This window comes from Eschscholzia californica, unplaced genomic scaffold (assembly GCF_041429995.1).
Source record: "Eschscholzia californica isolate CP2 unplaced genomic scaffold, dmEscCali1.0.p SCAF_6, whole genome shotgun sequence".
Taxonomy (NCBI): Eukaryota; Viridiplantae; Streptophyta; class Magnoliopsida; order Ranunculales; family Papaveraceae; genus Eschscholzia; species Eschscholzia californica.
In genome coordinates this window covers 29621255-29636195 of record NW_028238483.1, presented here as the reverse complement: position 1 = coordinate 29636195, position 14941 = coordinate 29621255, and the positions used below count along the sequence as shown (strand labels likewise).

At 36.9% G+C, this 14941-nt stretch overlaps 3 protein-coding genes across 3 annotated transcripts; 1 reads left to right on the top strand and 2 right to left on the bottom strand.

Annotated features, from left to right (window-relative positions):
• Positions 1-494: 494 nt before the first annotated feature.
• Positions 495-2352, top strand: LOC147533335 (uncharacterized). The gene is made up of 5 exons (XM_086648643.1): positions 495-1218; positions 1316-1561; positions 1666-1731; positions 1825-1890; positions 1999-2352. The coding sequence occupies exons 1-5, from the start codon at positions 562-564 to the stop codon at positions 2089-2091; spliced, it is 1128 nt and encodes a 375-aa protein (XP_086504769.1). The 5' UTR covers positions 495-561; the 3' UTR covers positions 2092-2352.
• On the bottom strand, positions 2225-5991 carry LOC147533334 (protein CORTICAL MICROTUBULE DISORDERING 2-like). The gene is made up of 4 exons (XM_086648642.1): positions 4565-5991; positions 4147-4404; positions 3971-4062; positions 2225-3722 (listed from the first exon to the last, which is right to left on the bottom strand). Exons 1-4 carry the CDS (start codon positions 5348-5350, stop codon positions 2936-2938), a joined length of 1923 nt encoding a protein of 640 aa, XP_086504768.1. The 5' UTR covers positions 5351-5991; the 3' UTR covers positions 2225-2935.
• A 2273-nt stretch (positions 5992-8264) lies between these two features.
• LOC147533333 (QWRF motif-containing protein 2-like) lies at positions 8265-11783 on the bottom strand. Its single transcript, XM_086648641.1, has 6 exons — positions 10135-11783; positions 9533-9652; positions 9292-9408; positions 9120-9209; positions 8595-8702; positions 8265-8514 (listed from the first exon to the last, which is right to left on the bottom strand). The coding sequence occupies exons 1-6, from the start codon at positions 11413-11415 to the stop codon at positions 8437-8439; spliced, it is 1794 nt and encodes a 597-aa protein (XP_086504767.1). The 5' UTR covers positions 11416-11783; the 3' UTR covers positions 8265-8436.
• Positions 11784-14941: the final 3158 nt, after the last annotated feature.

Sequence of the window (14941 nt, the reverse complement as noted above, 5' to 3'; positions counted from 1 at the left end):
GACTTGGTTAGGTTTTTTGATGGGTATGAGGAGACAAAGATCTGAACCAGAATACTTTTTGTCTTCTTTGTTATTGTTAGTTATCATACCCCCCCATCTACAAACTCCCTAATCAATCTCTATCAAACATTCCCTATTCTTGAATTCCCTCTGTTTTATATTTGTTCAAGAAGACTTCACAAGTTCTCTCTCTCTCTATACCAACCATCATCCTCAATCTTAAAGTAGTACTAATCCATCCATCATCAATGATTGATCTAATCATGTTTTATCTTTTAAAATGCCAACCCTCTTTTTTTTTAGGCCATAAAATATGTGATTAGCAATATCAGGAAGTCACTCTCAAAGTTAGTTGTATATGGTCCACATTGTCAACCCCAACTCTGAGAACTCGTATTAAGAAATTCAATTATTCATTAGATAACTAAAAATATCAATTCTATCCCACACTTCGCTCTTGTATATAAATATTTTTCTACACCTACTTTATTCCCAACCCTCAATCGAATAACCGAATCGACCTTAATAATTCACAGAAATAACAGAGTCTTTTGGTTGATAATGGAGTCTGTTGGAACATTATCCGCCGGAGAATGGACTTCATTTAATGGAGTTTCAACAGATGAAGCTGATTTTATGGCTCAATTGCTCGGTACCTATTCTACCGAACAAGATGCTTGTCTTACCTTGGGTACTCCATCTTCTTCGACTTGGCCTAGTCATGTATCCACCATGATGAACATGGCGGTCGCTAATGTTGGTGACGAGAGTGCTTATTGTTCGGATACTCTCAACTCATCTAACCATCATCTATTTTATTACCACCCTCAAGAGGTTAACTATAGTACTAGTCGATGTGCTAGTCTTTTTCTTCCGACTCCCGGTCGTGTAGGCAGCTATAGTATGAGCCATTCTGGTCCAACATTGATGAACAACGATGACACTTCATTGTCGATGAATATCTGCGTGGTGAATCAACAAAATAGTTGTTCATCGATGAAATCGTTTTCTGATAATGTAATAGAAGAAGGAAGTTTCTTGAAACAAGAATTTAGTAGTGGTAGTTTGGGAGATCAATCTTGTGAAAACCCACACGAGAATTTCGTTCGGAAACGAAAATGTGAGATATCAGAACCAGATTCCACCACAGAAGATAATACCACCATTAACACGAATTCATTACAGAGATCAAAGAAGAAGTCTCGAGTTTCAGGAGATGTAAGTATCACATGAAGAAGTTTTTTTCATGTCATTTAGTTAAAGATTGGTTAAGTTGTTCTTGAAGTTTTAAGTTTCTCACCCATAAAAATTGCAGGTGGGAAAGAACAAGAAGAATCAGAAGGTCGATAACGATGAAGAAGAGACTACCAACAATGCTGGTATGAATCGACAGAATTCTTGCAGTTACAGCTCAGAAGATGAATCTATTGCTGCTTCTCAAGAGATAAATGGATGTTCAAATTCAACAAAGAGCTCGAAAAAGTCAGGAGCACTCAATTTGAACGGAAAAACAAGAGCTAGTAGAGGGTCGGCAACCGATCCTCAAAGCCTCTATGCAAGGGTAACTACTACTAACACATATTTTTGCTTCTAATCATAGTTCAGTGTCTTTGTGGGTTGCACTTGAGATCGACGAACTTACCCCTTCTTTATATGATATTGCAGAAAAGAAGAGAAAGAATAAATGAACGATTGAGAATCTTGCAGAATTTGGTACCGAATGGAACGAAGGTGAGCAATTTAAATGTGTTTTAACTGGTTTTCAGTTCACTATCTTGAGGTTAAAAAACCTTCTTAGCTGATTAATTCTTGATGGTTTTATAGGTAGACATAAGTACAATGCTCGAAGAAGCGGTTGAATACGTTAAGTTTTTGCAGCTGCAGATCAAGGTAAAAGAAACATAAACTTAAGCTAGGTTAACTTTAAAGACGAAAAGATCGATCTGATTCAGTTTTACTTACCTGACTGAATCTGATTGTCTTTCTGAAATCTTGCAGCTTTTAAGCTCTGATGATCTTTGGATGTATGCACCAATTGCTTACAACGGAATGGATATTGGACTAGACAGGAAGCTTTCATCACCGATATGATTTTGGTACACTGAGTTTGGTGCTGCAATTGTGCTTAATAAATCTCTAGAAATTCTTTTTTAAGAACCCATTAAATGTACTGATCGACAATAGTAGTTGGACAACAGAAAAAGCATTCATTGGCAAAATCTCATTAGAGTAAACAAATTCGATTCATTTATCGCATCTTTATGTATTCTTCTTATCGGGCGACATTACTTGTTGGTACATGGAGTATGTAAAGATGCACTAAGAACTGAATAACATTTGAAACTTTTCAAATAACTGTTTTTAACAGAGATATGGGCAACCAGAATTGAGAATCTTATCAAATGACACTATAAACATCAAATATGTTTAATTCCGGGTGATTTTCGCTTTTGGTATGCAATATCTTAAGTAGGACTCATATGGATTTGACATGAACACACACACGACACACAATATATGAATGCAATCTAGTTAATGAAATGGGCAGAGGAATTTTCGCCAAATAAAGACGGGTAGGACTAATCTCCGTACGAGCTCCCTTGTCACCTCCCCATAGATCAAATCTAAGTAATCGATTTTCTTAATCTCAAAACACTAGAAATCTTTTTTTTAAGCCTAAACATTAATCATATCTATGCAGTACAATGTTCTCGGTGAAATTGAATTATATACAGAATCTACAAACAACCCAATACAATTCAACAATTAATTTGGTGAACGAGGCGTTTGAAAACAAGAACCAAAAGGGAAGAGAAGGGAAGGGTCACCTTTTCAACATGTATATTCGAGGCACTCCTTTCACCAACACTAATCCTACCAAGAGTATAAATGACGAGTATTCAAATCTAATCTTTTCGTTCTTCATTTCGATGTCTCAATCTTGAGATGTTGTGCTCATGCATTCCAATGCCATTGCTGTACGCTCGACATGTTTCAGAAGAACTCCATATATTTTGTTCCGGATCCTTCCGCATGCTTCTATTTCTTCGTCCTCTGGCTTCGAGCCACCCTCTTTTGATTCATCCTTTTGCAAATTACCCTTTTTGTTACTGATTATCTCTAACCAGTCATTGACTCTCTTCATTTGACACATTACTCCAGCAATCTGGTAGTCAGATACAGTAGAAGTTGTATTACTAATAATTCCATCTAAGAATTTCTCAAGGTAACTCAAGAACCATTTATTGCATTCTCCATTTAACGAGTTCGCCAGGTCAGCAGCTGCACACATACAATTCCCCTTCACCCAATTTGTGGAGTTGTCTGCCGAAGAAGATAACCCAACTTGAGTCTCACCTTTTTTACGAATGTTGCATGTACCCTTTGTTTTAGAACGACCTCTCGGACTTGATTTTGTAGTTGTTTTTGTCGTCTCAACAGAATGAGTCATAGAGTTTACTGGGACAGAGCATAGAGATAGATCCGATGCCACAGCTGCTTTGATCCATGAAGCCGCGTGTTTCTTTCTCTCCAACACAAGTTTCACGGCTTCCTTTGTCGAACATGGACTAATCGGATCACCATCAGTTCTCTGCTGGCTTATCTTTGCTGAAGATTCTGCTATTGAACTGGCATTGACTAGTTCATCATGGAAATCTAAAAACCTATCAACCATTGGTTGTGAATCGTCTTCCTTGCTCAACCGAAGTTCCGAGTACATTCTGAGAAGCGAAGAACACAATTGCATTAGTGATACATACTAGGAGGAAAAAAAAGAATATCAAGCTTACCGAAAAAGCTCGATTATCAATCTTAGTTTAACCAATCCATTAATGGAATGGTTGGGTAATTTAGAAATTTAAACACAAAAAATGACAACTTTTGAAGAAGTTTCTCAAGAGTTCAAATGGTCTATCATGTCCGAGATATTGTTGACAGAAGTTGGATGTTTCCGTATAGGTAAACCCACCTCAAGCAGTTAATCAGTCTCTCAGCAGCGGATGCCTCTTGCAAAGCCTCGATAGAAGCACACATAGCCACATCTTTATGTTGCAAGGCCTCCTGCAATACAAACAACGAAAATTCATGACAACCCTAACTTCACAAGAAGCAGAAGTGTTAAACTCTTCCCTGAAAATATATTACCTTGCCGAGCTTCACCAAGCTTGGTGGAAGTGAATCCCAAGTTATCCTAGTTTCAGTCAAATTTCTTTCAGTAACTGAACTGGATGGTGATGATGGTTTAGGCCGCTGCTGACGGCTTTCAGTTGAGACAGCAATCCTTTGTCTGGTAGAACTTCGGACTATTTTAGAAGATTGATAAGTAATTCTTCTTCTGGGCAATGAACATTTTGAACTATTATCATCAGAGCTGTCATTATGGCCAGAAGAACATGGAGAAACCTGCAAATTAGAAGAAAGTAGTACAATATAGATGATTGACCAAACTCTACAATGCTCAAGAAATGAAGTTCTAACTCGGCAAGTGGATGGGACACATGAGATTTCTCTCTTACGTATGAAAGATTCAATCAATTACAATAAAATCGTTAATGGAACTTACTGAAGCTCTACGAGAATGAGCAGGTGGTTTCCCAGTATCATGCTTGACAGCTCGAGACCGCATTCTTTCCTCAAGTCCCTCTGCTTTCCTTTCCCAGCTTCTTCTTATGGATTTAGGCCTAAAAGAACACGACGATTTTGGACTATCCGAGTCACTATCTTTCTCAATGCACGTAATGCTAATTTTCGAAAGCTTTTTTAAAACGTCCACATGTTTCTTCTCCACACCATGTTTACTAGAAAGCGGTGAAGTGGGAATTGACCGAAATCGTAAAGCTTTTCTACCACTTAAATCGTTTGGACGGTTTCTAGGAGAATTCAATGAACGCCACCTAACCGGTGGCTTCATTCCCATATCATTATTCATTTCAGTACTTTTCGACTCTGAATCGGATAACGAAGGACCAAGAAACCCAAGTGGCATCGGAACCAAATCTTCCGGAGTTCCAACACAAGGGTGACGACCGGGAACCGGTTTTACCCCTCGGAGAATTGGGACCGGAGTTGCAGATTCTAACTTTTGTACATGAATGAATTGACCAAGCTGTAATTTGTTATTTAGAATCATCTCATCATGTTCATCAGGAAGTGAAACATACATGGCATGAGAAGCATCAGTTACCTTCAAATAAAACCCTTGATTTGGCCAAAAGTCACCTCCTTCTGCCATTACAGGAACTATACTTCTTACCTGCAATAATACAGGTCGACTCTCACCGGTTACTTGTTCATCTAAATCTTTCTCTTCTAAGAGTTTTAATAGAACCCCACAATGTAATGAAGCCATTAAAGATCTAATTTTGTATTATTTAACAGAATCAAGCAAACCTATATGCAGAATTATCTAGGTTAAAAGATCTTCAATTACTATAAGATCCCCAATCTTATATTCAATTCCCACAGATGGATTAAGAAAAAAAAAAGAAGATTGATGTCTGAACCCTATATGAAGTATTATCCAGTCAAATTGTTCGCTATTCAGAAACCCTAGAATTGTCCAAATTCTGATCCAAACCAGCTTATCCAGCCTGGTAAACATATCAAAACCTCTCATTTCATCTAAAACCCTAAACCAATCGCTTTTTTAAGTTAATGAAATTCCTGAAAAATCGGGTAAAATGATGATGTACCAAGAAACCCCATTTGAACATTTTCAAGATTGGTCAAAGTAATTCCTCTAAAAGAATTCTTTTATTGGAGTTGATTGATTCTATGTTAGTCATCACCACTACCGTTTGAATAGGAAAAAAAAACCCTAAAATTAGTAATTGAATAATCTTACCCTAACTGCAGAATTTTGAACCCAAAATTTTCTCCATCCTCTTTCTCAGTCCTCTTTAAAGAGATTTAACAGATGAAAATGGCGATAAACGTACGATTCAAAGAGCAAAGAGAATGTCATTTTTAGAGAGAGAAATCTGAAGGTACAAAATTGGCGGGAAATGAATATGTGTTTTAGTAACTGTTATTGGTATGCTGACCGTTGGGGAATTTCCCCTCGACTTAACCCACCCAAATTCCACCCAAAATTTGCACATAAAAATAGGCCAGCGCTTTGGGGAAAGCTAAATAGTTTCGGGGGTGTGAAATTTTAAAGGGAATATGTAAAATTTTATAGATTTTCCGGGGAAATAAATTTTAAAGGGAAATAAAAAAAAACAATCCACCTCACCTCAATCTGTCTCCACCTCACCTCAATCTATCTCCACCTCACCTCTTTGTCTTCTCCGATTTGGTCGCCGGCCGGAAAATTTTCCGGCCGGCGACCATTAAAAAAAATATATATATATATTTTCACTCTCTCTCTCTAGAAACTCCGACGAAGGGGTTTCCCTTCGCCGGAGTCCCGGTCTGTTCTTCAACAGACCGATCTGGCCTGTTGAAGAACAGACCAGTCCAGTCTGTTCTTCAACAGATCCGGTCTTCAACAGGCCAGATCTGGTCTGTTGAAGAACAGACCGGAACTCCGGCGAAGGGAAACCCCTTCGCCGGAGTTTTTAGAGAGAGAGAGTGAAAAAGAAATTTTCCGGCCGGCAACCTAATCAGAGAAGATAGAGGTGAGGTGGAGAGAGAGTGAGGTGAGGTGGAGAAGTATTTTGCTTTCCCCCTAAATAAAATTGTCAAACAAAATTGACCAAGTCTTCACACCCCGGAAACTTTTTAGCTTTCCCCAAAGCGCTGGCCTAAAAATATTGAAAAAGGTTAAAAAGTCAATACTTATGTCATACCTAAATGAGAATCAACCGTCGAGAATTGACCAAAAATAGAAATAGTTGATTTCGATTAGGAACCGTTGCTCAATTTATTGTTGCAATTTGTATATGGTTGCAGGCATGTTTCTGTAAATTTCTAGAAATTCATTATTCCTCTCACTTAACATTATTACGAGGGAAAAGATCACCTCACTATTTGCAAAAATATGATTTGGGCAAAAAGTGTGTCAAAATCCGAGGTGAAGGGGTTGGTCTGGGTTTGCCTTTTGTTTCTCTCTTTTGATTGGTTGGGTGATATCTAACTGTCCACTTCAGATTTTCGCCAATTTTCGACATATTTTTTCTGACAGATTATCACTTGCTTAACTTCCCCTAAACTACAAGCATCTTACACTCTTTAAACTATTTACTAATATTAGGTAACGATTGATTGATAAAACTGTTTGCTTTTTCCACAAAAAGTCATTTCCTATAAGATATTAGGAGTAGTGTATGAAATAGTGTAGTGTTCTGTATGTCTATTGCAAAGTCTCTAACGTTAATGAATAAGAGTACTATTACCGTAAAAATTGGGAAAGCAAAGTATGAACAACTTAAAAAATTCTAGTACAATTATTTTTGCATGCCCATTTTGCTAGTGCATCTGTTGGTGAATTGTTGAGTCTAGGTATGCGAGAGAATCTAATACTGCTGAGATGCGGAAGAAGCTTCCTGATTTATCTTAGATAGAGAAAGAGGAGAGAGGGGAGAGTGGTGGTGGTGGTCGGATGAGAGAAGATAGAGAAAGATTTGATTGTTTTTTTAAAGGTCACCACTAGAGGCAGTTTACTGGCGACCCTTGTACCATCGTGAAGAAGAAATGGTGGTGGGGAGTTGGAGATAAAAAAAAAACAAAAGAACTCCACTCAAAATTGTGCAGATAGAAAATTCACTTGTTTCCCCAAAGCCGCGATCTTTTAAATCATTTTCTAAAATAAAAGCTATAAACACTAGAAATAAAAAACCCTACTCTAAGTAGCATACAAATGAATGGTGTGTTTGGTTGCAGGATTCCTAAGCAGGATTCCTATCAAAAGTGGAATTTGGTAGGAATCATGAATCCTTGGTCTGTTTGGCTACCAAGAATCTTGGGACTCTTGAATCCTAAGGATTCCTAATTCCAAAATTTGTATTGGACCAAAATCCCACCCTACCCCCTAGGATTTACTAGGATTTTGGATTAATGAACCTAAATTTCAAACTTAAAATCAACAAAAAAAATATTTCCTTCTACTAAATAATTATTTTTTTTCAAAATAATTATTTTTTTCAAAAATCATATTTTTTCTAAAGACGTTTAAAAATACTCAAATAATAATAAATCATAGGATTCTTAGTTGCCAAACAAGCCAAAAAATATTACTTGGATTCATGAATTCGTGGAATCATGAATCCCAAGGACTCATGAATCCGCGGATTCATGATTCCGCCATCCAAACACACCAGAAATTGAAAAAGAGAAACCTTAACTAAAAGAAAAAAACAATGGATATCATGCATACACACACATAGATACATTAGATTCTTTTCAACCAAATAATCACCAACACCATTTCGGTATTGAGAATCTCATAGAGGTGTCATTGCTTAGATTAGGGTCGACGGTGGGCGTAGTACAATCTTACACTTGCATAGTCATATCTCTTATCGGCAATCGTTCAAGCTGTAAAATGTGTGTTCTCAAGCTACAATCTTTTACCTGTTGTACTGCATTTCATCAATAATAGAACACACCAAAAACATACAAAATTGTTTTTGTAGAAGCAAACAACTTTGTACCTGCATTTCTGCTAACATTGACAGGAGGTCTTGGCATTGAATGATCAAAGACCTCTCAAGTGCAGTTACATTTGCAAGTTCCTTCACCAAGGCATTCATTTCCTCAACCTGTTCATGACAAACCATTATTGGACCTTTGTGGTAAAACTGATATAGATATGCCCTACATAAGATATCGAAATGTACCACTATAAATGAACAATCAAAAGCGGATTAAAGTGACAAAATATACGAACTTGACAATTAGTTTTAGTTTATTTTATGATCGTCTTACTAAAGTGTAGAAAATGGAAATACTTGTTTCCTATTCCGGGTTATAGCTAAGGTCAGCCTACTAATGGTTCTATCTAGTGGTAGCCTAACAAGTTACATATTTTCCATTATAGGATATTCCCTAGAAAGCAACCCTAAGCCTAGAACCTTCAATATTTTTAGGTATAGCCTAGTTAGTCTGGGTTAATCCGTCTACTAGAGTAGCCTATGTATAAATACAACATAAATATGAAAAGGGCTAAAATAACTAACCTTAGACATCAAAGGGCATATCGACGATGCCATTGCTTGCATAACACCAACGGCTGAACTAATAGCATCCTTCAAATTTTTCACATCAGCCTGTTGAATGAAAGTCAAAGAGAGGTTGCTAAATTTTGCAAAGTACTAGTAGCCCGAAATTAGACTTTCGAAAAGAATGTACCTTAGCTCGACAGACAATTGGAAGGCGAAGAGTGTTAGCTATCAAGGATTCGACAAGTCCAGATAAAGAAGTGGAGTTATCTTTTTCTAAATGAACCCATTGTTCCAAATAAGCCATCTGTGTCATGATAAACACTAGTTTCATTAACAAAAGAAAACATATGGAAAAATCGAAAGATGATGTCAATCAAGAAAATATAAATGATATAATATAATGATTACGAAGATTACAATAAGCTTACCTGTTCTTGAAGTATGAAATTGATCTTCATAGTGTGTCTCAACTGTTGTAATTTTATCCTTTTAACTGTGACAGAACAACGCAACTCCGAGGTAGTTACCCATGCATTATATATATTTCTCTGGTCAAAACATAAGTTTTTAGATGAACAAAAATCCTACCCATTTCACGAATTCATCACAATTTCGATTAAAACTAGAAAAACAAGTATGCACAAAACATATTTATCGAGAAATATTGTTCAATGCTAGTCAATTATTACACCCAAGACTAGCTTAAGTTAACGATATCGCTTACTACCCAATAAGAATATCAAAACAGAACCAACATAGATCTAGCCACTAGTATCTACTAGATTGCCAGCCATATGGGTGCACAATCGACGTGTATATCGGCTAGACTTAAAAAGTAGGGTTTTCGGAGGGTCTTTTTTTTCTTCTCGAATAAGGGCGGTCACCCCTTGGGCAATGTGATCCCTATTTAGCTTGTAATATATGAGCTTATAAGTAGTTTTACTTGTAGTTAAAAATAAATAACTTTCATGCTTGAAGTTGAACGATTTAGTAACGAAGCAAGAATTACAAAAATGTTGAGGAACTATACCTCTGCACTTAATCTTTGAATCAACAATAAAGCATCGGACCTTGCATTTATAAACCGCCATTGAAGATGTCGATTATACAAAAGCCTCAATTGGTGTGCATCTAATATCCTGCTCTTCCCCATTTTACCTCTCCCAAATGATCCCAAATCATTAGAAAAACCAAGAAGTGAGGGTATAACTACATTATCACTAATAGTCCCCGAAACTGAATTTCTCATTTTTAATGGACTATCTCCCGATCTCCTAGAAGGAGAAAACGGTCGTTGAATCGTATTTGGTGACATGGGTCGAACGGGTCCTCTAAGAGGTGATAAAAATGCTTTGGTATTGGTAACAGATCTTGGAGATGATATAGGACTACCCATAAATGGCTTCTTCACTGGTATGAACTTAGGTAATGGTATTGGTGTTCTTGAACTTGGTTCTTGAAAGTTTGTTCGATTTTTTTCGGGGTTTTGTTGAATGTAACTTGGAGGTAATAATTTAGTATCATGAGGTGTATTTTGTACAGTTGAAGAATTACAACTAGAAGAAGTACTTTCAGTATCAGATGAATCTGTATTGAATAATGTAGTAGTGATCTGAAATTGTTCGACTCCCAAATCATCTAGATTTAGTAATAATCTACTAGAATTAAAAGATTTCATCTTTTCTGATGATTTTGGAGCAAACCCAGATTCAAAAACTTTCTTCTCTTCCACATTTATTGAAAAATCTGAACTATTATTCACAGGAATTACATGTCGAATTTTACTCTGCCATTGATGTTGATCAATGTGGTTAGAATTCACTGTCTGACCTCCACCACCACCATTGTGTCTGTGGGTGTCAATCTTTCTTTCTTTTAATGGTGTAAGTCTTCTCCTCTCAGGAGTTGGCTTTCTTGTCAAAGTAGATGAATTTGATGGGGGAGGAACTGGTTTAGTTTTATTAACAGGAAGAGTAAAAGATTCACCTTGAAATGAAACTGAAAAGCTTCTACTTGAGAGCTTCGTCGGAGAAGAAACAGATAATTCACTAACAGCATTGCCAAGTTTGGGATTCACCAATTTACGATTTCGTTCGACAGATTGTGATCGTTTTTGAGAGGAATTCAGTGAAAAAGTTGGTCTTGAGAGAAGGGGAGATGGACATCTTCTTAAAGAATAAGAAGAAGAAGGCGACGGAGAAGAAGAAGAAGATGAAGAAGAAGAAGGGGAGTAATTAGAAGTGACAAAACTGGGTTTGATGGGTTTCTTTGAAGCAACAGTATTACCAAATTCTCTTTGAAGAAACACCATGATCAGAGCTCTCTGTTTGTGTTTAGTGTTCTTTTCATAAATTCAGAATTGAAGCTAAATGAGGGTACATGAAAAATGAGTTTAGTAAAGCAGAATGAAAGTAGCTAGAGTGTTTTTGTCATGTGAGATTTTATTGAAGTGGGGAAGAGAGGGAGAGCGAGAGGAGTTGGGGACCGTTGGGGTTTGTGTAAGCTTTGATGAGACGTTAAGTTCATTCTCAAGGTAATTGGCACCGCCAACCCTAGGCGGATATGGTAGAATTTTTTATTTCGATCGTTTCTAAAGTTAAAAATAATCTCTCTCTCTCTCTCTCTGTCCTTCATTTATGCCGACGACATCAATAAGTTTTATTCCAATACTAATGTTGTAATTTTTGGACCCCTATCTAAAAATTGGTCTAGTGACTAATCAGGGGACCAAACAAGGGCATACTTTGAACTCAAGCTACCAAACTGAAGTACATGATTTCCAGTTTTTTCTTATGAAGCTTTCTGTTACTTTCTTTTTGTAGGGCAACTTTACATGCACAAAAACATCATATGATATATCCCTTTCTTAGGTGCCCACCCTTTAAGAAATTAAAAAAGAAGCAATACTTTTCTTTATTATAGAATCAATCCCAAAGTAAAATCATCATCATCATAAAGTTTAGTTCAAGTAGTTGAGTTCAGTGATAAATCAATGTAACAGTGAGACTAGTGACAACTCAAAAGGTGCCATTTTAGCCCCCCCTAAACCATAATTATTGGCCAACTATACTTCAATTAAACTAATACATAATCTCATAATTATCACCATATATAGTTTTATTTTCTGCCATTTCTGTTTCTTCATTCACATCTGTAAGCGTATTTACGAGTATACAATAGGTTAAATATGTCGAAATTTAGAGAGAAATCAACTAGTTAAGGCGGATCAATACACTTCAAAACAAACTTATTACATGTTATATTTTTTCAAAAAAAAAGTAACACATACTAGCTAGTAAGCCGCAAACGTTTTTGTGAAGTAATTTCTTTATTTATTTATCGAAGAGTAGGTACTGAAGCCAGGTTGAACTAAGGAGACGAACCTTGGTTCGGGTGGATTGGTGGGGAGCTTGGCTTTGGAATAAACGGCATAAGAGGAGTTCCATGTTCGATTGGTCCTGGTCTTATAGCTGCTTTAGAACTAGGAACAGGATCGATGACACTGTAATCTTCCAAGTTCATATCCCCCTTGTCATTCTTGTTATTCTCTTTGCTTGGATTATAGTTCATTTCCTGTGAAGAAGAAAATGCAAGAAATATATGTACCATTTTTTTTAATTCACACCGCAATAACTTGAAGTAAAGGAAAGTTTAGCCTCACTAAGGTACGTATAAGAAATACTCGCGGTGCATATAATTTTTTCCAAGACTTGTTCTCAGTTAGCGGGGCAATCCCAAGTTTTGGGGTATAAAAGCGGAGCTAAAATGAGCTGATTTGAGCCTGGGCCGATTTTGTCAGTTAGAATACAATCTAGATTTTAAAGAGATCAAACATATATAAAGACTGCAAAACTCACCATAATTTTTCGATTATGTATGTTAGCCTTTTTGCAGTTCTTGTGGTTGAGGAACTCATCATCTGCCAATACTAAACATCACATTTTTCAATATATGTCAAAAAAGAAGAAATTAAAATGATAAATGTCAAAAAAAAATACTTGGATAAGAAATTATACTAAACTGCCTGTTCTCCTAAACCCGTGATGATACATTTAAAGTTATAAACCTTTTTTTTTATATTTAACAAGTAAATGTTTAACTCCTGAAACGTACTAGAAATTCTCAATATTTTTCATTTGAAAATAAAAGAATTTATGTTTTAACATGCGGAGGAAAGCCATAAACTTAACAAGATTTAACAAATGACGGTCCGAAAAATGGACGACCATTTGCAGAAAGTTGATGTGGTCGTCTCCCACTGAACGGACCGTTTCTCTGTCCAAATTCCTTTTACAAGTTCAAACCCAACAAAACAACCAACATTTTTTGAAACCAAAGAACCACTAGATATAAATAGAGAGAGGTGAATACCATTAGGGGAGCAGAGGGTGTTGGTGTTGGTGAAGGCAATGAACATGAGAGTTGTTCCAATCACCATTAACAAAATCAAGCTGGACCCAGAAACCATCATCAAGAAATAGAACAAACAGGAGGAGGAGGAAGGTTAATTGATTGTTTCAGAAAAATTATACATATAAAAAGATTTCCCCCATTACCCACCACCACCATATATTACTCTCTTTTATAAAAGAAGAAACCTGATTCAACAATCAACCATTGAAAAACTTATTCAAACCAAAACACTCTTTCTCTTCCTCACAACAGAAATTCAAAAGTCTACCACAAAATCCGTGCAAATTTTCTACAGACCCATGTTGCTATACTTATTTTTTTAATCAAAATAAGTTGAAGACCATCTTGTGTTTGCTTGTGGGATACTTACTTCCTCTCTCTCTCTCTCTCTCTCTCTCTCTCTCTCTCTACATCTATACTTTCTCTCTTTACATCTGTAATCGACCCGAATGCAGGAAGGGGAATTAATGGGGGTCTGGTCAGGTCTGGTCTGGGTGGTGGAATACGAGCCGTTTGAAGGAACCAACAAAATATTGGAAGGGAAAGAAGACTACAGAAATCTTGGGTTCTTCAATTTTGTCCTTTTCTCCTTATTCGCTAGTCTTGTACATAATATAATTAAACTACTACTATAGAACTTCAGCAGTTAGATCAATATATCTAGTTTTGAAGAAGAACACGGGGATAGGGGATGGGAATCACAGCCAGAGAGCCCGCAACCCTCCCGGCTACGATGGGCTAATGAACTAGCCCGAAACATGTTTTACCCGTTTGCGAAAGTGTCTTTTTTTTAACGCCCAAGAACTCTAATGTTTTAGAAAATCTAGAACGCCCGACTCAAGACCTTAGGTACCCATGGGTACCCGAGCCCAACCTGTGTTCCCACCCTTTACGATGAGGAGTTATGGCATGGGAAGTTTCTAAAGATACCCTCTCTTGATAAGTTGTATCCGGATTACACGGTTGTTCAGAATAGGAACAACAAGCATGACCTTTAGTTGTGTTGTATTCGCTGTAGGAAACGTCTAAAAGCGCCACCCAAAATTATTATAGGTGCTTCTTGTGAGTGTTTGACCGAAGTTAACTTTCGACAACTGTCGACTCCTCCCTTCGGATTGAGCAGTCTGAGACCCAAAGCATTGCTTCGGAGTTCGGACTGGGACAGTCCCAGACCACTGCTTCCCTCTCTCTCTCTAACTAGGGTTTTGCATTCTTGGTTCTGTGTAGATTCCTAGTTTCCGTACCTAGTTTCGAAGACGATTTCCAAGGTTTAATGTCACAATTTCAGAGAGATTTTTGGGGTTTTAATCTTTCTTTTATAATGATAAAAAGATCTTTCAGACAGATTTCTGGAGAGATTTATGGGGTTTAATCTTTGCTTTTTATCGATAAGAAGATCTTTGAGAGAGATTTTTAGGGTTTAA

What these genes read in the sequence shown, in the direction of transcription:
- LOC147533335 (XM_086648643.1), top strand. Translation starts at nt 562, where the DNA reads ATGGAGTCTGTTGGAACATTATCCGCCGGAGAATGGACTTCATTTAAT. An exon ending in AGTCTCGAGTTTCAGGAGAT is followed by an intron (nt 1,219 to 1,315) that starts GTAAGTATCACA and finishes TAAAAATTGCAG; the next exon opens with GTGGGAAAGAACAAGAAGAA. An exon ending in CTCAAAGCCTCTATGCAAGG is followed by an intron (nt 1,562 to 1,665) that starts GTAACTACTACT and finishes ATGATATTGCAG; the next exon opens with AAAAGAAGAGAAAGAATAAA.
- LOC147533334 (XM_086648642.1), bottom strand. Translation starts at nt 5,350, where the DNA reads ATGGCTTCATTACATTGTGGGGTTCTATTAAAACTCTTAGAAGAGAAA. An exon ending in CTCATTCTCGTAGAGCTTCA is followed by an intron (nt 4,405 to 4,564) that starts GTAAGTTCCATT and finishes TCTAATTTGCAG; the next exon opens with GTTTCTCCATGTTCTTCTGG. An exon ending in AGACTGATTAACTGCTTGAG is followed by an intron (nt 3,723 to 3,970) that starts GTGGGTTTACCT and finishes TTCGCTTCTCAG; the next exon opens with AATGTACTCGGAACTTCGGT.
- LOC147533333 (XM_086648641.1), bottom strand. Translation starts at nt 11,415, where the DNA reads ATGGTGTTTCTTCAAAGAGAATTTGGTAATACTGTTGCTTCAAAGAAA. An exon ending in TATGCCCTTTGATGTCTAAG is followed by an intron (nt 8,703 to 9,119) that starts GTTAGTTATTTT and finishes TGTCATGAACAG; the next exon opens with GTTGAGGAAATGAATGCCTT. An exon ending in CAATGTTAGCAGAAATGCAG is followed by an intron (nt 8,515 to 8,594) that starts GTACAAAGTTGT and finishes GCAGTACAACAG; the next exon opens with GTAAAAGATTGTAGCTTGAG.